Raw genomic sequence first — 25,853 nt, forward strand, 5'->3', positions numbered from 1 at the left:
TTTTCAAAACTCATCTGCCAGTAAGTGCATCTAACCTAGAACAGACTGTACAGACACATTCAGAGCCCTATTCCAGCGTTGGCTCCTATTACTAAGCTGGGAAAATGGATAACATGTTCTGTTTAGATTCAAGATGTCATGCTTTTCAGAGAACGTATGGTCAATCAATCTCAAGAGGAATCCTTCTAGGCCAATGCAGGCGATCATGCAATCAAGACCAGCTTTGAGTCTGCAGTATATTGGGGGTGCATGATGTGTACTGTATGTACAAAGACCTTTTTGGATCCCTGCACAACACAATCCATTTATTGGGTTTCACCAGCCCACCCCATTACGCTGGAAAAGCCGGACCCAGTGACAACAAGGCCTTGATTGAGCAACGCTCCGGAAGGTTCCGTGACAAACGGGAGGTGAAGAGAGGACCTCTGGATCCCGGACAGCCTCCGAGACTCTCGTGGGCCTTAATGCTGTTAGGCTGGGGCGACGGGAGGGTGATGAGTTTACTGGAAACACGATTTTCTAATGAACTAATCCAACTGGAAAATGCAAATGCACAAAACGCACGCACGCTCGCCGTCGGCCTGACTCACGTAATTAAATTAAGGAAAGTTTGGGAAGGCAAGAAATGCAAAAAAATGAATAAATAAAAAATGACTACACGTACAAACACGAAGAACCATCGCTTCCCTTCATCAGAGGGAAATGATAGGCGTTCACCGGGCAGTGTAAGCGGAATCCTGTGGTCAAAGACAGTTTTTAGAAACATTTGGTCATCTCAACTTTGTCCCCTGGGGATTCTCCTGCACAGAGAACTCAGTACACTTAATTAAAATCAGCTGACAGGACACAGTACGCAGAGAGGACGTTCTGAGCCAGTTCATTTCATCAAGCTTTGGGGAATAAAAGCAGGGATTCAGTATCTTTGCAGTGGAAAATATGCCATCCAGTCATTCGCTGGTTTTTTTTTTTGTTTGTTTTTTTAGGTTGCACGGTTCACAGGCGGGATTGGAGCTGGGCTCTCTCCGGCTGCCTGGAGCCAAGAAACCCCCATGATGCACCGGGAGCACAGAGACTCAGAGGAACGAAAGCCCATGATGCACTAGGGTGTGTCCTCCCTGTTCCAGGGTGATGAAAGACAGAGCACACCCTTGTCTACGCACTCACAATCATCCACAAAAAAAATATCAAAAGTTCATTAAAAGTGAAATTAAAATTCCTAAGGGTATTTTAAACATTACTTGTTTATATAACCCCCATGTAAGCCCGTATTCCTTCCTACAGCCCATTTACTTTTATTTAGGAAACAGAAACTTCATTTCAGCACACAATAAGGCCGGTTTCTGAATGACTGTTTATGCTCACGATCACGGCACATCGTCTGGCCATTGGGAAAGCTCTGTCGGCAGAGCGACGTTGCGTCCGAGGCCGTACTCCAAAGGTTCAGTGACTGGCACCGGACAGGAGCTCAGACAAAGTGGGCACGCATCGTGCCAATGTCACCGGACCATTCTGTCTCGGCCCACCACTTCCGCTAGGGGCCCAAGCTTCGGGCCCACTGCCACAAACGAGCCTTAAATAAGAGAGGTCCATTAATAATAAGAGCTGTTCTGACTTGACCTTCCACTGACAAGTAAACCAGCCAATGTGCTCTGACCTTTCCTGCGGGTGCCTTACTTCCTCCATGTCACCGCGGAATGGATGAATGACTTTACTTATGAACATTTTCCCTCTTTCACCCCCATTATGAGCAATTAATAACTGCCCCCTGGCATTTTCCATGTTGTGCTTTTCTACGCCATCTGCACAGCAAGCACTCGAGAAAAAAAAAACCCCCCCAAAAAAAGCGATGCAGGTTATTTAACATCTGTCAGTGCAAGGTTCAGCCTGCGTGGCGTTTAAACAATGCTGCTCAATATAGTTTATATGTGGATCTGACCATGACAGCATGTTGAGACAGCCTGCCGTGTTTTATATCAGCTCCATAGCAGGCACAAATCGTGCTAACGTGGCACTTTGTAGCAGCTGCATTTCTGTTTCCTGGCTAGCTGTTAGCATGTGATAAGCTTGTGTCCATGTCCTATTTCCCCATGCTATAGAATGGCTTTTAGTGCTGGTGGTGAAGACCGACGACCAGCTATCAATGTATGGGGGTAGGAAGAACCAGAGAGAGCTCGTGCCACTCAGAGAATGTTCTAACAGTGTGTGTTTTGTATACAGCAGATTAAGACCCCACACACTCGCACTGTCTACCCGTTGTCTCCAGTCTTCTTAGAAACAACTTCCCTCAAAATAAGGGAAAAACAGAGGCCGTGGGTGGAAGCACTGGGTTTGAATTTAGGTCATGCACTTACACGGCCATTCAATGTTGCCATGATATAACAAAGAACGAAAAGAGAAATGCACTATTATTATACATATGCATAAAACAGCATGATGATGATCGCATTTGGTCTATGACACACCGCCACCCTACTCAGCAAGACTATAGGCGCACCACGGAACGGTTCACCAGAAGGTTGCTTCCTCAGGCCCTGGTCCCTGAATTCCATCATGGAACCTCCACCCCTCACCCCAGTCTCCATGTAATCCAGTGCAATCCATTTCAGACGGAATTTCCAGAGTTACAACACCTTAGCCGTGATCTCTAAACACTCCACCTTACAGTGCCGCATTGTTGCGTTTAACCCTTCAGTGATTTCAGGCCCCTCCCCTTTAACATTCAGTTAATTACCCTAATGAGAGGTTTGCATAATAGCTGGGATGAAGTGAATTAATGCTAATGATAGAGATAAGAACATTCTAGAAGGCAGAGGATGATGCCCCATCATTTGTAAAGCCTTCCTTGTGGTTCTTCTCACATAGTTGCCTTCTAGCAGAGAACCATCGAAGATGTGTCTGGTTTCTTTTGGGTGTTCTGCAATACATTTTAAAAGTTAAAACGTATTGCAGAAACACCCTGACATAATATGATATAATATGACATGTTTATGAGTGCATTTAAAATTCTAATAAGAAAGTTTATATATATTAATTTGTGAAATACAGCAGCAAGTTCAGTGATCAGCAGTGTTCAGACACTGCAGATTTGTGGATTGCTGTCTGTGCTAGGACGGTGTCTTGGCACTCAAAAAGGATGACATCATTCCTGTACATCTGAACTTAACAATCAGCTCAGCGCACTATGCACTGCTCTGCTACTGTACCCAAACGGCGGGCTGCGATTTAATGACATCACTTTTATCAGCAGAGTGCCCTCCTTCTAAAAACAGGCTTGCAGTATAATGCAAAGTGATGGTATAAATGCTCCCTCTGAAAGTTCACTCAAATGTCTATTTGCTAAGTGAACAGAGACTCAAGGATCAGGCAACACAGCAGTTGGATACAGAAGCTCAAATCTGCTTTCTTGGAGTCAGACCTTCTTCTTGCTGGCCAAGCCTTGAAGGGTTTGAGAGTCTGTGTGGGGTTGTGGTGTGGGGCTATGGGGCAGGGCTATGTGTGGGGCTAGTGCATGGGGCAATAGTGTGGAGCTATAGTGTGGGGCTACGGTACAGGGCTATGGTGTGGGGCTAGTCTGTGTGGGGCAATAGTGTGGAGCTATGGTGTGGCGAAATAGTGTGGAGCTATAGCGTAGGGCTACGGTACAGGGCTATGGGGCAGGGCTATGTGTCGGGCTATTGTGTGGGGCAATAGTGTGGAGCTATGGTGTGGGGCTATGGTACAGGGCTATGGTGTGGGGCTTCTGTGTGGGGTTATGGGGCAGGGCTATGGTGTGGGCTATGGTGTGGGGCTATGGTGCAGGGCTATGGTGTGAGGCTAGTGTGTGGGGTTATGGGGCAGGGCTATGGTGTGGGGCTATGGTGTGGGGTTATGGGGCAGGGCTATGGTGTGGGGCTATGGTGTGGGGTTATGGGGCAGGGCAGTGGCGTAGGGCAATGGTGTGGGGCTCGCCTGCCAAGCTGCATTGTTTTGTGAAAGAATGTGCCCAATTTGTAACAAAAAACAAGAGGCTGAGAAAACATTTTTCTTTGATGTGCTGCAGGCGAGAATTTTATGAAACTGCCTTTGACTGCGGGCATCCAGGATGACAGACCTGCCGTCTCCAGCCAGACATTGCACTGGAGAGCAAGGCTCCAGGTACGGCCACCATACTGCCCCGTACAGTAACAATAGATCAAATCACATGCAGTTTTGTTTAGTAGCAAGTTTCACACAGTAACTCACAATGGATGGTTCCCAGAGGGAATTAAGAAATGAGTCCATTTAGGGGGAGGGGGGTATTAAACTGTTCTCACCCCCTTAAAGCAATGAACCTGAACCATACATCCGTAGCAATTTTTCAGACGAAAAGCAGTCAAGTCCACAAGTGTTTCTCATGTTAGTGGCTCAATGAAGTGGGCTGGCGATAAAAGGGTTGCGTAAAAGAAAATGGCACATAAAAACGCAAGTGAACACGGAGTACCTGGGCCGGGGCTTAAATAAACGGGCTGTCAGGAACCCTCAGCGCAGGGAACGCTGTACATTCCGCTACGCCGTTCCTGCAATTGAGGGAACCTGGGGAGTAGCCAAGATTATCCCTTATGGCTGCTGCTCTCCTTCTCTTCCCCCTCTCTCAGCCTCTCCCACTTACTCCGGGCTCACTCTTTCTCAGCCTCCTCATTCACTCCCTCGCTTTCACCCTCTCCCTCTCTCTCTCTCTCTCTCTCCCTCACCCTCTCCCTCTCTCTCTCTCTCTCTCTCTCTACATGCACATCAGCCATTGGTGCCGTGATTGAACACATAGTGCCGAATCGCTAACACCATTATAAACGATGGGGAAATCGCTCTGGATGAGGAGCTCGGAGCTGTCCTACTTTCTCGCATGGCACATTGTTCAGAAACTGGCAGTCAGAGTATCCGTGTTCTTTTCGATGACCTACATGAGGCCAGACTCCGAACCGAATTCCCCGCAGCGAGACTGACAGTCTGCAGAAAAACGTCCCCTCTGGACAAAAAGGTGAGAAAAAGTCACTGAACCTCGGTCATTCTCATTAACCAGCATTTGGGAACGGTTGTTTAGGGTCCAAATGTTCAACACATGTGTACACTGGCTCATGGCATCCTTAAGGAAAATTCTTTTAATTCATAAAAGCAAAATCTTTTGCTTGACTGACCCAGACCTAAAGATTTACTAATTCTTTTTTAAAGGTGATTAAACGAGATTAATGGCCATTAATGGCCAATGTGTGATTTTTAGTTACCTAGTTACAGCAGGTAAGTATTAGTTCAGGAATGCTTACCTGTAAATCATATATAGTTTATTGTTTTGTTCCTCCCAGATCCATAATGACATAATTATGGTAAGTAATTATCATATCATGCATCATACATCTTAATGAGCACAGGTGGTGATAATGGTAAATAAAGGTGATACTCAAACAACGTCAGCAACAAAGTTTCTCACTGCTGCCAGTTTCACCAGAAATTTGAGGGACGGTTTGCTTCCCCATTTCAATCGAACGGTCCCAAATTGTTTAACAGAAGCATCCATTACAAATTCTTTCGTAAACTGCTTTTACTTCATCAAAATGAAAATGAGGGGGAAAAGAGACTCTTGCCTGGGCAGGAAAAAAGTTGAGGTGAGTGCGTTAACTGACTTCAACTCGCACCGTCCAGAGGTGTCAGACTGCCTAGTTAACCTGATGTACAGTTGTTCCCGGTTGACGGCCACCGTGACAAGAGGCTGGGGCTCTCTGGGGACACCCACGCTGGCCCCCCCAGGAAGAACTCCGCCCGCGCTGGCCCCCCCAGGTGGAACTCCGCCCGGGCCGCGTTCCCACGAGGACAAGCGTTCCGCGGCTCAGGTCGCCCCGGGTCAGCCCGTGCCTCCATCTTGGTTTCAGCACCCGGTGGGGGGAACACGGAGATCTGGGTCTGACTGTACCGCCTCTCACACTTAGTTCTGCCCTCTGCGTCCTCACAAAGCTCCTCGCCCAATTACATGTGGGCCAATCGCAGGTCGGGGGGTTAGCACGCACACCCTCGCCCGCCCGCGCTGCTTTCGGGCTGCTTCGCCCCTCCGTCCCTCGCCGAGGCCGGCGCCGGGGGGGGGGGGAAGCCTCCCGTCCCCGAGAGCCGCCTCTCTCCCGAAAAAACATTACGCTCCGAATACGTCAGGATTAATTACACCATTAATGTGCGCTTATTCGTTTTAATGAGCGACCCCGCCCCTCCACGCCGGCCAGCTTGGACGGGCTGACATGTCTCCATAACTCAAGGGGACGTGCTAATCCGCCGCTGGCCGGCCGCCAGCGCGCACCCGTCGGCACGCAGCCGGCGCGGTTTGAGGGTACCGCCCCCTTCCAGGGGATCCGACAGCGGTACTCCCGCCGCCGAGGCGTCGGACGGGATCCCCGGGGGGGCCGCTGTGGAGGCTCGCGTGCACCGCGTGAGTGTGTGTGTGTGTGTGTGTGTGTGTGTGTGTGTGTGTGTGCGTGTGTGTGTGATACACCACGTACCTGGAAAGACAGGGTTTATGACCTGTGCACGCTCAAACTGCACAATGACTTCCCACCAGCTAACAAACAGGGAGGCTGAGTGTGGTTTTGTGAACAATCTTAAGCATAAAAATATGCAGCAAGTCAAAATGATATCTGAGGACTTGAAAATTTGCTCTGAATGCAGCCTTCCACAGAGCAAATGGAAGCCGTACCCTAACAGCGTAGAGTAAGATGCCACTTACAGCTGAAGGCTATCGCATTACGTTACATCACCCACTGGCTGTACGGACATCATTTTCCAAGATAAATTACAGGCCTTACAGTTTAGCCATTTACACAAGCGTAGTTCACCGCAGCGCTATTTAAACCTGATCCAGACGGGCCTGTTTATTATGTTTCTGGGTTCACCTGAGCTGTCCCCTGATTACTTCTGATTGAGCCGTAAACCGAATACTCTTTATTTATTTTAACGTCTCCACACGAAAACCTGCCACGGATTTGGCGTGAGGAAACATTGCTTTTGGAGGCGTGTTTACATCAACACAGAGTCAGCGTTTGTTTAATCCACGTCAAGTCCTCGTCGGAACTCAATCAGCACGAAAGGAATCAAATCAGCGTAACTGAGCACGCAGCTCTAACCGAAAACAGACTTTGAGCAAGACCGGGTTTTTGTGAAGCGATTGCGGCTTCGATGCGAGGTAGAAGCGGCGGGGCGGGGTCAGGTGATCTGTTCCTGTCAGCGACTCCTCAAAGCGGCGAGCACAGGCTGTGCTCGTCGGCGGCGTCTCGGGGGTCAGGTGACGCGGTGTAGAGCGCGGCCAGGCCGGAGCCGGGCAGGCGTACCGTTCCCCGGGCCCCTCTCGCCGCGCGGATTCTGGGAACGTGCCTCGGCTCACGCTCACTTCTGAGAACACGGCTCGGCGGAACACGGCTCACCGGGATCCTGCCTCTTGTGAAGGGCTTAAATATTTACCCTGAACACACAGGAGATGACAAGCAAATCAATAATGCACGGGCTGGCCGGCCAGCTGGGGGGGTGGGGGTGTGTGGGGGTGGGGTGGGACCGATGACGGCTGGGTATGCAGAAGCGCGTGATTTTCAGAGGGGGTTGTTTGGACGGGGCTGTCATGGCCGCCCGCTCATGTCACTCTTCGGACGCTCTGAGCCAGACCCCAAAGTGAGGCCAGCTCTGCGACTGTAGGTCCTCACACTCCACTGAACCCCACCAGTACTACCTACAGCACGAGCACCTGCAAAACGCCAAACACACAGCACATCTGTGCAGTGCTTTACCACTTTCTCAGACTGTGTACCCGCACAGGCTTCCCTCAGAGAGCCTGCAGAAGCCTGCGCTCGGTTAACTCTCTGCAAACAGAAGCAGCGCCGGGCCAAATGACGACAACCCGAAGCAAACAGAGAAGGGTTCGAATGCCTCATGTGTGTGCAATGAGCTCTGAATGGCCAGTCCCAATCTGTCAATCAACAGACATCCCCTGGCTAACAGAACTGCAGTCTAAAAGGCAGTGGGTGCTCCTCATAGGAGCCTGGGTCAAATTGGAAAACCGAGGCAACACTGCAGAGGCTACGTACCGGGCTGCGCACACAGTGATGTTCTTCTGAAAGGCACGGGGTCTCGTCAGGGGTAGGCAATACTGAACTCATGTTTAATTTCTTCTACATCTCTTATTACTTGGCCAAATTATTGAAGATGCCCGTTGACTTGATGAAATAGCTGTGCGGTCACAATACCACCTCTATTAATTAGGAAAACAATTTTTATCTCCCAGCTTGCAGGGAACCAAAATATGTCCAGCACTCTCCCAGACACACTTTGCTGCAGTGTGGCCAGGGAGAAATTGACAGCCACCAGGGGGAGCAGTAGCACCTTCCCCTTCAGAGTGGGCAGACGAAGGGGGTCACAAGGTCACAGGTACACACTGTGCCACGCCATGCGTTCCCATCAACCCCGGCACAGCCACCACGGGGAACAGCCAGCAGAGACAGGGGAGAGGTCTGCAGGGGGTCCTCCCATGGAAACCGAGGGGAGGGGGCGAGGGGGCGAGGGGGCGGGAACCTAACGCCTGTGCGCCACTGAAAAGCGCCCTCTGCCTGCTCCCCTCTCCGGTGAGGAGGGAAACGGGTGCCTGAGAAACCGAGTGCCCAGAGAGGGTGGGGGGGGCTGTAAATCTCAGCCCCGGGTTCTCGTGCAGAGGAGGCGGGCCGCGGCGATGCCCTCCCCCTGACCCGCCAGCCGCCATGCGTCCCTGCGCAGCAGCAGGCGGGCGGGAGCAGATCGGGAGGCTGATTAGCCGTGCGTCTCTGGCGCTAAGGCACGTGCCGGTATGCGCCCCAGCGTGTGTGGACGCACAGCGCACACGTACACACACACATGCGCGTGGACGCACAGCGCACACGTACACACACACACACGTGTGGACGCACAGCGCACACATACACACACACGTGTGGACGCACAGCGCACACGTACACACACGCTTGTGGACGCACAGCGCACACGTACACACACACATGCGTGTGGACGCACAGCACACACGTACACACACACGCGTGTGGACGCACAGCGCACACGTACACACACACATGCGTGTGGACGCACAGCGCACACGTACACACACACATGCGTGTGGACGCACAGCGCACACACACACATGCGTGTGGACGCACAGCGCACACGTACACACACACACGTGTGGACGCACAGCGCACACGTACACACACGCTTGTGGATGCACAGCGCACACGTACACACACACACGCTGGTGGACGCACAGCGCACACACACACACACATACACGTGTGGACGTACAGCGCACACGTACACACACACACGCTGGTGGACGCACAGCGCACACACACACACGCGCGTGTGGACGCACAGCGCACACGTACACACACGCTTCTGGACGCACAGCACACATGTACGCACACGCTGGTGGACGCACAGCGCACACGTACACACACACATGCGCGTGGACGCACAGCGCACACGTACACACACACACACGTGTGGACGCACAGCGCACACATACACACACACGTGTGGACGCACAGCGCACACGTACACACACGCTTGTGGACGCACAGCGCACACGTACACACACACATGCGTGTGGACGCACAGCACACACGTACACACACACGCGTGTGGACGCACAGCGCACACGTACACACACACATGCGTGTGGACGCACAGCGCACACGTACACACACACATGCGTGTGGACGCACAGCGCACACACACACATGCGTGTGAACGCACAGCGCACACGTACACACACACACGTGTGGACGCACAGCGCACACGTACACACACGCTTGTGGATGCACAGCGCACACGTACACACACACACGCTGGTGGACGCACAGCGCACACACACACACACATACACGTGTGGACGTACAGCGCACACGTACACACACACACGCTGGTGGACGCACAGCGCACACACACACACGCGCGTGTGGACGCACAGCGCACACGTACACACACGCTTCTGGACGCACAGCACACATGTACGCACACGCTTGTGGACGCACAGCGCACACGCACACACGCATGTGGACGCACAGTGCACACGTACGCACACGCGTGTCCCAATACGTGCGCATTCACACGTGAGCCCACGTAAGCAGCCCGTAAAGCACGCGCACGCGTGAACGAACAGTATGCCAGCGTAGGCGCAAGCGTTTCTCCTGCTGAGTGCGGCTGGAACCACACATTCATTTCAAAAGCAATTGGGAGACATATTTTAGGAAAACTTCTGCCAGGCAAGATCTCCAAACAGCGAGACTCACCCAGTGAAAAAACCGCTGCAGCACCCGGTTAATAAAAGAACGAGGACAATGACGATGTATCAAAGGCTACGAATGGCAATCACACCACACCAAGATTATCTTTTCATCCACACCCATGGAGAAAGAAAGAAAGCCTTTCAACTGCAGCAAAAAAAAAAAAACTCCTGGAGAAGCACTCCAAGATGGATGATTGATGTGACAACTAAAATATATACGCGGTACAAGTTTTGTCAAATTGTGAGGGAGATTTAATAATAACCGAGGTACCAGGGGTTCAGTCATCCACAGTTCACATTGCGCTGTAGGCAAAAGGAAATTTCCATACAAAACATTTTCCCTTTTTTTCATAACACCCAAGCCCGTTTTAATAAAGAATGGAGCTCCCGCCACAGCAAGCAATTTGTTGGGTTATGACAGTGTCTTACAAAAAACGATCATAATTAAAGAACACAGACACATACATATTTTAAAAATGTCAAACCAAAAAAAAAATACATCAGAACAGAAAGTGGCAGTAAGCTGCCCCCAAGAGGGTTTAAGGTAGAAAATAGAAAGCCCAAAACCCCTGCAGAACTGCTACATGATGTAAGAGCGAAGCTGAGGCCAGCGCGGTGTGCGTGAGAGCGACGCCAGTGCCACCGCACGCTCGCAAAACCGCGCTGGGACCCGCCCCCGCCGCTCAGACAGGTCTCTGCACCGCCCAAAACCAAAAACCAAATTCAGGCAAAGTCTGACTGAACGGGGCGCGTGGCGTGCGTGCGTACAGCGTCCTCGGAAAGAAGCGTTAACTCCGTCGTGGCGTCCGTCTGTCCGGCTAAGCACCCTCCGTGTTCAAAAACAGTTTCATCCCCCCATAAGTTCACACAAAGCAGCAATCGCATACAATAAAAGTGCTCTGTTTTAGCTGCGATGCAAACTAACAGCCACTCTATGTAGATGTTTAGCGAAAGCTGCGAACGGTTTCTGAAGGGAATGGCTAAGGCTCGCGTGACACAGGTAAACGTGCTTCACTGCTGCGGTGCAGTTCAGTCCTTCCTCGCTCGCAATGCGAATTATGAATCAGCTTCTCTTCCACAGACAAGAGCGGACCCCGCAAAATAAAAGAGTAATAAACAGTGCCAGCTTACTGTCATGGCAAGCCATCTGGCGTTAGGAAAAAGCACGCGCCTTAACGCGAGCCACACTTCTTCTTTCAGTGAACTTGGCACGGTGGGGGGGGGAAGCAGCGATCACATTTAATAAGTTGATATGTAGCTGCGACGCTAAACCGATGACCGATTTGTTAGCAAACACGCTGCGGATCCTGTAAATCTGGGCTTCATCAAGGCTCTGCACCCCGGAGACTGAGAGCCACATTGCAGCGGTCACCCTCCCACTCAGCCCAGCACAGCGCTTCAGCAGAGAGCCTTCCGATGGCCACCGGCTCTTTCCCTGCCAGCACCGTTGTGTTTTTCAGGGGGGAAAAAAAAACAGTTCTGAATTTTTGGCTTTGCGAACTTGGCAGGAGAGTTGCCGAGGGCTGTCAGTTTAGCTTCATCGAACACACTGGCTATCATACAATAACAATGTCATGACCTTCCTTTCATAGTTATGGAGGGAATACTATAATGACTTTCAGAACTTTTAGAAGTATACTTAATGAGGGCTTGGTTTTCAGTATCAGTCGTGCATCCAGATATTCAGCAGGATAATTAACCTGTCACCAACCAGCGCCCGGGGCTCGATCTGGTGACAGAGAAAGGCTGTTCTGATGTCACTTTCTTAAGAACCAAAAACCAGGTATGAGACGTAAGCAAACATGAGCCAGTGGAAATCTTAACCCTTTAGGAACACAGCAGAGCAGACACACAGGCCACTGTACTTACAATGGCACCAATGAACTAACATGACCAATGTCATGTGCCAGTGGACTGAGGTTCTATGGGCCCAAACACGATTACACAGCCTAATGTACGCAAATGAAACCAAGAGGGGTTCTGCCGTGACAAATCAAATCCAGGTCCTTCCAAACATTCTGTTAAATATCGAAACAAGTTTCACACCCGATTACTTAAGATCTCATTTTAGAATAACCAACAGCCCCTCACAGTAAGGAGTGAAACAACTCCAAGTGGACCCAATTAAGAAAATACTAGTTTTCCCATAGTATTCACCAGTGTCGCCACTTGACTTAGCAACCCAAGAGACTGATTACGCAGTTCTGCTTCGACCTTGCGTGACTCTGTGTCAATTTCCAGGGAGGCTAACTATAGCGCACTCAAATAATCTGCTGATAGGCCACAGGTTAAAAAGGGAGTGAGTCACTAGTCAAATTAAGATACATGTGACAGTGTGTCAGTGTGCGCCGTCATGGTACTTTCAGGACGAAACCACACGGGTTACGGTGCCGACACATGAGTCACAAAGTGCCAGTTCAAACACGCTAACGTGCCACATCAAAGTCCATTCAAAATGCATTCAGATGAGCCAAACCACAAGGGGCCAAATCACCTGCCGTAAGAAGCCACTCTTTTCGGCATAACGGAGAAACGAAAACTCATCAAGAGCGCCAGGCTCAGACGCGTGTGCGGCAGACTAAAGCGGTGGAAAATAAGAGTTCCTTCCAGGACGTGGGCGTCTAACCTTGGGGGCGGGAAAGGGGCTTCGGGAAGTCGCGTGGAAACGGCTCGGAGGCGCTGAGGAGGCTGCTGTGGGACGGAAAAAAGAACGGACGGGATCTTCCCAAGGAAGGAAGGGCGGGGACGGGGGGGCCGCTGGACCGCAGCGGAGCGCGTGTGAAAGGGAAGCGCTCGCCTCCTTTTTTAGGTGGCGCTGGAAGGAAAGCCGGACCCCGGCGAGACGGCGGGGGGGGGGGGGGGGCGACGCAGGGGGGACGCGGGAGCGGAAACAAACGCGCGGAGGCAGGGAAGGGCCGTCCGCTCCAGATCCTCTTCTCAAGGAAACGGCCGTGTGAAACCGGACAGGTCTTCGCCGCGCGACTCTAAACAAGCCCTTCGTGCGATGGCATCGTGGCGCCACAGAGTCCTGTACGCTGTCTGGACTCACCTCGTCTTTTCCTGCCCGTCGTCTCACGCGCTTTGCATGTCTGTCTGTGCGCGGGTCATCTAATCTCCCTCTTAACAAACAACCTGCATGACCCACGCACTACGCTGGCATTGTACACGGTCACTATGCAAATAGTGCAAGAATGAGGCTTCAGAGAGTGAAGGCTGTGTACCGCAGCAGTTGGGTGAAACTCGAGGCAAACCCTGCCTGTATATCGCTGATAATGAGAGCATTTCCTGTAAAAATGGCACTGCCAACATGACTGGCGGACATTTGCTTTAATGGGCTATATGGCGCTTTTGTTTCTCTGAAGATACTGTAGATCTGTGGTGAAGCTAAGATAAGGTGGCCACAATAACCACATACTTTGTTTCCCCCCCACCTCTTTTTCATGACTCATTTCTCACAGGCCAACTATTCTGTCCTGTTTTTCTTCAAAATTGCAGAATGAATGGCTGTATCCATTTCCTGTTATGGTCCAAATGCGCATTCTCATCATTGTTTTTGAGTCCTGCTTTTGGCTGACCTGATTTCCTCTGTTGATTAATGTAAAAAAAAAAATTCCCATTTAAAAAGAATGATGAGCAAACAGAAAGCCATAAACCCTGTTGTGTTTGAATAACACAACCACAACGGACTTCACAATTTACCTTGAGCCGACTAATTAATGAATGTGGAAAAAAACGGGCGCTGACCATGCAAAACACACACGCTCAATGGAGCCTAAACTTCAGCCGCTTTCAACTGTGGCCCCTGCTATGGAAAGCCAAAAGGGTCATGATTCGCCAGGCTTTCCTGGTCTCTCGATTCTAAATACTATATTTGTCAGCTACAGTTCATAGATGCCGTTCTGTCACCGCCTGGCATGAACAAATGGAGAACACGCTCCTACAGTACATAGCATTCATTTACACCTGGTGGTAAATTCATTCTGCATTGAGAGGCTGAAGAATGCTTGGGCGAATTCTGGCCCTTTTGGCTTTCCATACAATGCTGCTACACATCGCTGCTGGAGCGGATCAACTCCCACTCTCCTCATGGGAATTAAAAAAAAAAAAAAAAAGCTAATAATTTGGTTCTCCGAAAACCAGTTATGCAAACATACAAATCACAAAAGCTGATGTGGGCCCTTCCAGCTGGCTGCGAGCTGCTGGGGATGACCCCTCCGCAGTGTCTGCAGGATTACCTCACGCTAATCGCACTCATTATGTCAGGCTTCTAAACACAAGGAGAGGCTGATCCATCAAGCTTCTAATTACGCAGTGATTTCACCACCATACCACCCAGGGAGAGAGAGAGAGAGAGAGAGAGAGGGAGAGGGGGAGAGAGAGAGAGAGAGAGAGAGAGGGAGAGGGGGAGAGAGAGAGAGAGAGAGAGAAGTAAAGAGACAGAGAGAGATAGAGAGGGAGAGTGAGGGAGAGAGAGAAGGAAAGAGAGATAGAGGGGGAGGAAGAGAGAGAGAAAGGGAAAGAGAGAAAGAGAAGGAAAGAGAGAGTGGGAGAAAGGGGGGAGAGAAACAGACAGAAATGGAAAAAGAGGGAAGGAGAGGGAGAGAGAGAGAAAGAAAGAGAGGGAGAGGGGGAGGGGGAGAGAGAGAAAGAGAGAGAGAGGGAGAGAAATCCTCAGTGCAGAGGAGAGGCACCAGGCGTGCCTGGACTTGGATGGGTGCCACACTTTACAGGTGGAGCCGCCTGTGCGGCCCACGAGCACAAACGGCTGAGCGTGTGGGCCAGGTCTCTCCCCCTCAGTTTCGCGTGAATCGCACGCAGGAAAATGCCCTCTGGCTCTAACCGAACGAGCAAGCGCTAAGATTACACTATGAGAGCATCACCCAGGCACGCCTCCCTAATCTGTACTAATCAGAAAAATCAAAACCTAATTGTGCCTGTGTAGTTAGATGACGCTTACATCACAATTGCGTGTGAAATTACGCAATTAAAAGGCCACAGTAATGTGGTGCGGCCAAGAAAGTGAATAAAACCCACAGAGAGGGCAATACACAAGCACCCTGTGACCCCGGGGAGACTTCTGAACCCGATTAAGAGCCACAACAGAGGGACGTAGCGTCCGCACACAACCCTAAGCATCAGGGAACAGGGCGGACAGGCCTTTCAGAAAGCTGTAGCGGTAGCAGCGTTTGTTTAAGCGGCTGTTCCGCGGCCTCCCTCAGCGCACGGCGGGGCGGGGGATGGGGATGGGGCGGGGCGGGGGCGGCTCTTACGTATGTGCCGGAGGGCTGACACTGAGGTAAGGATCCCGGGCTGAGGACGGGCGAGCCGGCCGGGCTGCAGAGCTCGGGGAACGGGTTGGGGATGGCGGGGAGCGAAGACGTCCGCAGCTCCTCTTCCTGAAGTCTCCTGTGGGGGACGCAGGGCGGTTAGGGGACACAAACAGACTTCACAGCTTCAAGGAGAGAGTTACTGAGCACCTCACGAGGCTGTGTGCTTCTGGGAACTGTTTAATCCAGGGAACCTGAGAAAGTTCTCATAGATTTATGAGCTCCATTTACTCTGGCTTGGATTCAACCGTCATTTGTTCTTCACTTGAACTCACAAGTAAATATAAGCGTTTGTTTCCGCATCATCACCAGACTTACCCTGGCAAACTACTTGAAATCAAAGTTAACCCATGTGTTCTCTTCGTATTTTGCATGCACCCCATGTCCAAAGGGTCAAAAATAACCCACCATCACCAGACCCCCAGTGATAAAGCCTCTTAATTGAATTTTAAACCCTAAATACCTATTTTACCGGTAGGAACAACCTGTTACTCATAAATACATCTGTGAATAACTGCTTCCTGACTTCACAGTCCAGAGACTACTTTTCTTTGGTGTACAACAGTCCCTTTTACAGCAAAACACAAGTCATAATTGATTATTTTGGTGTTATAATTGTGCAGCACATAACTTTGATTATGTCTTCTGATTTCAAAACTGCATGGTTTAAAAAAAGAGGCATAAGATCTTTGCACCCTGATGGTGTATCGCTTTCATAAAAATATAAAAAAGGGCAATGTTTCATTTCTTCTAATGGCAGAATCACACAAGGAAAAGCCATCAAATTTCATGTTGAAAAAAAATACAATTTTAAGGGTTTCACTTTTCACTGCTGTTAAACTCAAGATTTCAGGGTCATTTTGACCCTGAAAACAACAGGAGGGCTGAGGACAAATTGTGACCGAATCCAGGCCAAAGTTAAAGACAAGTGTGACTGAATGCAGGGTGTAGTTAAGAACAAATGTTGAGTTACTCCAGGCCCTTGCGTGAAGCCGGTGTGTCCAACCAACTTTGTCCCTGGGGTTTGTTTTCAAACACAAACAAGAATTTTCCCACAAAAAAAAAAACTTTCACATTAATTTCAATTTCAGTTTTAGTTTCACATGTCAAAACTGCAGCAGCGAAGGAAAGCATTATTCTTTCGCCCGGTAAAATGATGAAAGGAATCGCTGAAGGGGTTTATTATGTATTGAACGCAGCATCCGACAAAGTAGAAAAAGAACCCGCTGAAAACCGACCGCACGGTGACAGTTCTTAAAGAACTGAAAAAGAATAGCAGATAAACAAGAATATTTTAAAGTCAGGCGCAACGCGTGGGTTCGCGACCACTTTATCAGATGACATCACCGAACTGCTGTTAAAAAATGCATACCCGCTCGTTAGAATACCTTCAGCTCTGCAGCAGTGCGCTACGGAAGGGAGGTCTTTTGATTAGCAGCAATATCCATCAAAGTGGTGTGAAGCACAGAGATGCGAAAGGAGCTCGCTTAAACTCCGGGAGTGTTTTCCGATGACTTGTTCGATCAAAAAAAAATTTTTTTTAAAGAGGGTGAAGTTTGCTGTCCGTTATAAAGTAATGCTCGCCCGCGGACTGCCATCGACTCCGGAGAGGCGCTCGGCTTTCTTCCGAACTCTGAAAGTTTAATAAGGCGCTGAGTCTGAGCGGCAGCCCCGGTGTTATCGGCCGGTCGGCGCTGAGGAGTAACCTTGGCGTGAACCCAGACGGAACCGGCGGGAAAACGGGGCGATGCGTCTCGTTATCCCCCGAGGCGGCGCGGAGACGCTGGAGCAGCTCGTCGGGTTATTAGTTCAGCCAGACTGAGCTACCGACCGAGAGCAGGTACCGCGGCTTCAAAGACCGGCAGGCTATTAGTTCACATCCAGTCGGAACCACTGACAGGTAGCGAGAACGGGGGATTTAATCAAAGCCTGTCAGGTTAGTAGTTCACATCCAGATGACAGTGCTGAGAAGCAGTGGGTAGGCCTACTGATGGTTTAATTAGAGCTTTTAGAATCTACTACAGTAAAGGACACATGATTAGCTTCTCTTTTTCTTTCTTTTTTTTGGTGGTGGTCTTTGAATTTAATGCCACGTAGCCTACTTCACACATGACCCATGAGTAAGAGTATCCATGATGTGGTTCTCTGGCTGCTAGGCTAGAGGGTGGTAATACCTGAGGTTTTGGGGGTGGGACTGGGGTGAAAAACTTGGGGGGGGGGGGGGGGCAACAACTGGGGAACAATGTGAAAGTTTCCTAATTCAAAATCTGTTGCTGTTCGACCTGTTCTTAGATTGATTTCTCATGACAGTGGTAAGAATAATCAGTAACATTGCAAGCAATCTCTAACAGAGACGAGAGCGGTAAGAGCATCACCCGGCTACAGCAGTGAGGACGGGGTCCGTACCTGACGGCGAGAATGTGCATGGGCTGGGACCGGCGGACCTTCTGTTTGGGGGACGTGGGCTGCAGCGGGGCGGGGCCCGGCCGGTGGGCGGAGCCATGCGCCCGGTGAAGCTGTCCGTTCTGGAGCAGGGGGGCGGACTCTGCTGCCACGCCGCATGAGGAGTACAGGCTCTCGAAGGAGGAGTTCATGTCGTTCACCAGGGCCTCCAGGTCCACGTCGTCCTCTGCCCGGCAGAAACAAAAAACAGAAATAAATACAAAGCCTGTGCTCACTAACATACTGTACCCCTGGAACGCGCCTACAGGCCTTTGAGTATGCAGCACCACTTAAACAGTGAAAAGCAAGCCGCAGTAATATTCCAAAATATGGCTACAGTTTGTTAAATCATTTTTTTCCCCTCCTTGGTCTCACCATACTTTGCACGTAGATGCATGGTAATCTAAACCTGTCTGTGGAAGCTGCAGCAGGTTCTAGAGAATTTATTTTGAAGAAAGTGGGGTGCCAAGGTATGAGGATATTATTATGTCTCAGACTGTGATCTGCCACAAAAGACAAGAACATAAAGAAAATTAAGGATTCTAAACACCACAGCCCTTTGGTCAGAAGAAAAAGGTTTAAACGACCTTGATATTAAAATGAAAAGGTGACTTAATGAATAAATTGACTTCCGAAAAACAAGAGTGCGTTAATGCGTGTTCAAAATGCAGCCTGCCTATTTTTGTTCCATAAATAAAATGGCTAAATATAGAATGAACTAAGCAGCCATAAAATATCAGCAATATATACCCCTCTGTTATTAAAGTCATGAATCAGCTTGTGTGCCAGGACTGCAGGAGCGATGTGGAGAAGACTCTTATCACCAGGCTCCTGTCTGACTGGAGACAGTGAAACGCAATCCTCCCGCTGCGGAGAGAGACCCAAAGCCTGGGGCCACACCACACCGCCCTACATACATCACCCTGACTACACCTCCCTACATACATCACCCTGACTACACCTCTCTACATACATCACCCTGACTACACCTCCCTACATACATCACCCTGAATACACCACCCTACATACATCACCCTGACTACACCTCCCTACATACATCACCCTGACTACACCACCCTATATACATCACCCTGACTACACCTCCCTACATACATCACCCTGAATACACCACCCTACATACATCACCCTGACTACACCACCCTACATACATCACTCTGACTACACCTCCCTACATACATCACCCTGAATACACCACCCTACATACATCACCCTGACTACACCACCCTACATACATCACCCTGAATACACCACCCTACATACATCACCATGACTACACCAGCCTACATACATCACCATGACTACACCACCCTACATACATCACCATGACTACACCACCCTTCATACATCACCCTGAATACACCACCCTACATACATCACCCTGACTACATCTCCCTACATACATCACCATGACTACACCACCCTACATACATCACCCTGACTACACCACCCTACATACATCACCCTGACTACACCACCCTGAATACACCACCCTGACTACACCACCCTACATACATCACCCTGACTACACCTCCCTACATACATCACCATGACTACACCACCCTACATACATCACCCTGAATACACCACCCTACATACATCACCCTGACTACACCACCCTACATACATCACCCTGAATACACCACCCTACATACATCACCCTGACTACACCTCTCTACATACATCACCATGACTACACCACCCTACATACATCACTCTGAATACACCACCCTACATACATCACCCTGACTACACCACCCTACATACATCACCCTGACTACACCACCCCACATACATCACCCACATCTCCCTACATACATCATCTGGGATACGTCAGCCTATATATATTAACCTGTAGATCATCCTACATATGCACCCTGTACACATCACCCAGTACAGATTACCCATATCACCCCCCTCCCCCAAACACACAAAGACACACATACACACACACACACACACACACACAAATTACAGCATACACACAAATGGCAGAAAGCACCCCAGAATATTGGAGGTAGGAGCTGTTTTTTCCATGTCACATCATTAATGTTCATAAGAGCAGGGTATCAGTGAAAAGGTGCCACGCTAATTAGAGGCAGAATCTGAAGTCATCATATTAGGCTTTAATTGTCTCTGTGCTTCAAACTGATGGTAACTCTGGTACTATTGTACAGCTGGCCTGAGTTCTTTTGTGATTAACTTTCTAATTATTTTCAAGTGCTACCTTCTTCAGAACAAACACTATTTTTACCCCAGAGCCACTTGCTTTAATGTAGTTTTTCTGAAGAAGAAAAAAAAAAAAATTTTAAAACCACTGGCGCTTCAAAGAATCAAAGTTTGGGACTTTGTTGATTGGTCTTTGTTCAGTTGCTAAGCTACAATCAGCAGTTCAGTTTTACAGTTTTTTCATTTTTAGTTATTTTGCAAGACCTGTATCCTGGCATTTCATATCCTGAGAGCTGCTCTGTGTGAGAATCCCAAAGCCCGCACATAACCCCCTGCATTCCTCAAAGGGATTCTGGGCTGTGAAACAAACCAGGACAGCTGTGACTGAGATCCCGTAAGGTTTAACTTGTGTAGCAAAAGTGAAAAAACACAAACAAGAGGAAACAAGTTTTGGGCAAATTACAAAATATATTAGAACTAAGAAGGCCAATTAATTGGACAATGAATCGCCATCCTCTGTTAGGAATAATACCGGTGCATGAAGAGCAACTGTTTCCATAAAATGGTATGAAGGCACTCCTGTGGTGATGTCGTTTTTCGGCGTTTTTTCGTTTTTCGAGTGACCGATACTCCTTTTAAAAGTCCACTTACAACATGGACAGAGGGCTGAGACTCTATTAAACTGAAAAGTATGCATCTAAAGAGTTAATGAACACAGAGAATTTAAAAGCCACATAATTATCTATCCATTATATTTGTGAAATATGCCTATCAAGCTTCAAAATGGAAAAATACCATGTTTTTAGCTGGCACAGTATCTAGTACTCCACATACACATCCCTTTAAACAAGACCAGGTCAAAACCTAGTATATGGCTGGACTTAACACACTTCATCCGGCCGACCAATGGTGCAACTTCATCACTCAGTCGCAGACATCCACTGTTGCGATCCAGCCAAAAATGAATATACTGCAGTCTAAAATTTTACCACTAGATGCCACCATACACCAAAAAAAATGAAAATTATAGTTTCAACCACTGCGGAACCCTATAGACCTCAGTGTCTTTCAGATCATTTATTTGAAAGAACACCTTTGACATCAAGTACTTTTCTCTGATTTTAGCTTGAACTTGAATGTAATAATATAAATGAAAGCAAAAAATACAAACAAGAAAATGACTAAGATGTCAAAGAAATAGAAATCTGAAATACAACACAATGATTTATCAACTACTTCACACTGCATGTTTATTGGATTTTTTCTTCAAAGGGGGTTGAAAGCAGGCACACACATATTAACTGGGTCTCTTCCCCAGGTAGTGTAATAACCTCTCCCAAACAACCATGAAGATGTATTCACAGCCTTATCAGAGTACACATCAATGTTTCTTTTTTAATAATCAAACATTTCCTCACCTTTATCACTTTATCTCATGTCTTAATGCATGTACCTTGCTGTTGGCACTGTTTGTAAGTTTACATATCTCTAGCTTTTGTGAAGTTTACTTGTTATGTGAAATGCGCTTTTGTAAGTTGGTAAATCATCTGCTAAATGACTATATCTCATAATAACGCAATTAAAATAATGTATGTACATTTATTTTATTTTTTAGATCTAGTCGTGCATTCCACTTTAATTCTGATTTTATACGTTTCTAAATCTTCCAGCCCCGATGATTCTACCAAAGTCGTGTCAGTTTGTCGGAATGGAGATTATCTGATTTAACTGGCTGCATCAACCTCAATTTAAACCCACAGCCAGGAAAACTTGGAGTTAGCACACTGCAGAGTTGGCTTAAAACACTGCCAACATTGCCATGGAAATAAGCTTTGTTTCCCAAAATGGGAAAGGCAGAGTTAGTCCACAGTATCAACAAAAGTTAGCCGGCTGACCCATTATTTGACCTTTGAATAATTATGTTTCTTAAAGCATTATTTCAGCTTGGAATAATGGCTCAAGAAACAGCCCCCTAAAGTGATCCTGACATAACTCACTAATACATGACAGCCCATAAGGGCCCAACAGCAGGGCAGAATCGTTCATAATCTCCACCTCTGCGGACCACTGCAAAAATGGAATTCGGTTAAGGGTGACATTAATGGAGGGGGTGGCTGAAAATATCTCATGTTCCTGCATTTCTGCGACGGTTGTGAGGTTAGGTTACTCGCACACAAATCTCAAAGCCATCTCGAGAGGCCGTGTGCAGTGCTGGTTTTCTACCTCCAGCACCTGTGCTCTCAATGCGGTGCCGGAGAGCTTTCTTTGCCTTCTGGTGCCTGCATGGACATTTGAAACCATCAACTGTCACCGACTTTTCCCACAACACTCACAGCACAACTCCATATTCATATTCCACATGACCTGCTGGATGGATCACAAAAACACATGGACACACTCAGACTCACGCACCGTTAGCCCGAACCACAGCTGCCCATCGCAGCTCCAGGAATCAGGACTGCCACTGCTCCAGATACACCCGACCCTCACACATCACAGTAGGCTATGCCAGCTTTGCTCAGGCGCTATAACTGGCACACAGAACTATGAACTGCTTTGCCAAGGGCTTCCTGTTGCATTCTCCACACTTTCAAACGCAAATGAAACTTGAGTATGCACTCTATCATGAGGGCGGCAGACAGGTCACTATCGATGAGACATTTTATTCTCAGGCAAGCCAGTGTAACACTCTCTGAGACAGTAGTATTGGATAATGGACCTTTTACCAAATTCATAGTCCATTGTACCACACAATCCATCCATTATGTAATTCCTGGTCAGGGTCACAGGGGGTGCTGGAGCCTATCCCAGCGTGCATTGGGTGAGAGGCAGGAACACACCCTAGACAGGTCGGCAATCGTTCGCAGGGCGCACACACCACTGGAATATCCACACCTTTAGATCAAATAAAATAACCATTAGATCATCTTATTGATATTAATTGAGCTCATTAAGTTAAGGATGATTACCAATCAATTCACATCCTGGATGTATCAGTAGGTGGCAAGTAAAGTCAGCCAGGTAGCTGAACTTAACCAAACCGATATTAGCGAGCTACCTAAATAAATAGTTAAGCTTTCTCAATTTTCTCATTTGGATTAGCCTATTTTCTGTAATAACATAGTGCCGAGTAACAATTATTAATTTCCAATCATCAGATTGATAGCTAATGTTGTTCGCAGATTAACATAATTTAAGTTTTCATATTATTAAGAAATATTAAGTCTCATTTACGCTGATAAACTCTCAGTCACACACCCACATCCAATCACATCCACTCTCACACTAACTCTCCTTAACACACCCACACCCAATCACATCCGCTCTCAAACTAACTCACTGTCACACACCGACACCTAATCACATCCGCTCTCACACCAACTCTCAGTCACACCCACACCCAATCACATCGGCCCTCACACTAACTCTCATTCACACACCCACACCCAATCACATCTGCGCTCACACTAACTCTCAGTCACACACCCACTCACAATCACATCCACTCTCACACAAATTCAGTCACACACACATTCACAATCATAAGCACACTAATCAAGCTCACACTTACTCATTTACTCATATTTAACAGACAATCCAACATGTTAAAACACCACTCACTCACTCACTCACTCACTCACTCACTCACTCACTCACTCACTCACTCACTCACTCACTCACTCACTCACTCACTCACTCACTCACTCACTCACTCACTCACTCACTCACTCACTCACTCACTCACTCACTCACTCACTCACTCACTCACTCACTCACTCACTCACTCACTCACTCACTCACTCACTCAGTGGAGATGCGGTTCGTAGAAAGAGCAGCAGATGATAAAGTCTGTACTTTGCCTGCCTTTGTTTCCCAGCCAGGCAGCTGCAGGCCACTCTGGCCGCGTGTTCCTTCATAAAACAGTAATCTGATATTGTGCGCTGAAGAATTTACAATAGTGCGATGACACAAATGGTTCACGAGAGGGGAACCCTGGCAGGGGTTGAAACTATCATCTGCAGAAAGGTGTGAAATTTAATCAAATAAGTACAATGTCTTGACTAAGAAGATAAAGCCTCTTTAATTTTGCCACTGGTGTTGACACAAAAAGTTAAAAAAATCAGCTAAATAATAATTACACAAGTTGAACACATTAGAAATGAATTGTGCTCTTAATTTGAAAAATCCCCAGGAGGCAGCCTGAGCTGTTCACTATTAACACACAAATGGAAAATATGAAGCCATGATTCCCCATAGTTACCCAACAGACCGTAAACCACTTTTAAACACGTCAAATCAGCCATATCAAACGTAGCTGCCTGGTTTACGCACCAATTTCATAAGATAATGAAGATTTTATTTATTTATTTATTTTTACTTATGAATTGTGATATTGTGGACAGATATTTTGAGCATACCTACCTACCATTAGCATTCATAACGCAAGCATTAAATGCGAAGTATTGATGGATCCTGGTCTCCGGAATGCGGCCCGGGAGGGAAGCGTTCGCTAAGGCATGACATAAGCCGTGTGTGGATTTCAGTCAGCTGCTGGCGACGAGGAAATTGGCCGAGCGGGACGGGTAATTTCTTTCCTGTCACTTCGGGCGTCTGAAAAAAATCTACAAAAGAACTCGCAAAGCACCAAGGAGACGAAGGGGACGCGATCCTAAAGCCCGCGGGATTATTGTCAAACGCTATTTAAAAAAAAAAAAAAAAAAAAAAAAAAAAAGAGATCAAGGGTATTAGGCTAAGAAATTCCAGCTATTTGCACCTTGATATTTTGCTCCTCGGTCTGCGGTAACGTGTGGTCACACACGGCATTCCTCACATGCCGAAGCGGAGACGGAGATGGCAGGAGGAGACGGCAGAGAGCGGGATTACGCCAAGGGTACCCAACCCAGAATCGCACACCAAAAATAACCGTAATGCCATAATTACATTATTTCTTCAGCAGACGGTCTTATCCAGGGGAAGTCGCATAGCTAGCATTTTTATATGCCATTCATTTAAACCGCGGGGATAGGTACTAAAGCAAGGTTAAGCCCTTCAAAGGTGCTCAGAGGCAGAACAACAGCAGTACTGTATTAGGGATTTGAACCTGTAGCCATATGAACAGAGCGATTTCTCAAACACTAAACCGCACTGCTGTAAAGGCATTTGCGGTATAATTATAGTTCAGTGCACACAACCGTGCAACAATATGCTTAGGTTACAAGGTGGAAACTTTTAGCTCAGACTCACCATATAAGGGCTCATTAATTTAAATTATGTGATAATTATATAAAATAAACACTGATCTATAATTATTAGGTGCAGGCCATTTTGTGCAAAACCTCTTAGAGATCACTATCCAAATCAAAAAAATTATACGATGGGCTGAAGGATTTCTTTTTTCTTTCCAGGATGGGTCTTAATGCAAGATAATCTGAACACAAAGTTATTTCAAACATTTCCTGTTATTATTAAGGAGACAATGCAGAAAGCAAGCACTCTACAGCTTCCATATGGCACATTTCAGTGTGAAAACAGACACATTCATTACAACCAGATGTACCCTGCATGCATTACAAGTACCGTGATAAGACAGCGCTTATGTCCTCTGTCCA

General features: G+C 48.0%; 1 protein-coding gene across 4 annotated transcripts in view; it reads right to left on the reverse strand.

Moving 5' to 3' along the window:
- Positions 1-25,853, reverse strand: part of LOC118233866 (growth factor receptor-bound protein 10-like) — a 77,402-nt gene that overhangs the window by 20,041 nt on the left and 31,508 nt on the right. For all 4 annotated transcript variants that reach the window (XM_035429914.1, XM_035429918.1, XM_035429916.1 and 1 more), the window contains 2 exons: positions 18,022-18,244; positions 15,559-15,694 (listed from right to left, as the gene is read on the reverse strand). In XM_035429914.1, coding sequence (XP_035285805.1) covers positions 15,559-15,694; positions 18,022-18,244 — 359 coding nt within the window. The remainder of the gene's footprint in view (positions 1-15,558; positions 15,695-18,021; positions 18,245-25,853) is intronic.

Source organism: Anguilla anguilla, chromosome 8 (genome assembly GCF_013347855.1).
Source record: "Anguilla anguilla isolate fAngAng1 chromosome 8, fAngAng1.pri, whole genome shotgun sequence".
NCBI classification, from domain to species: Eukaryota; Metazoa; Chordata; class Actinopteri; order Anguilliformes; family Anguillidae; genus Anguilla; species Anguilla anguilla.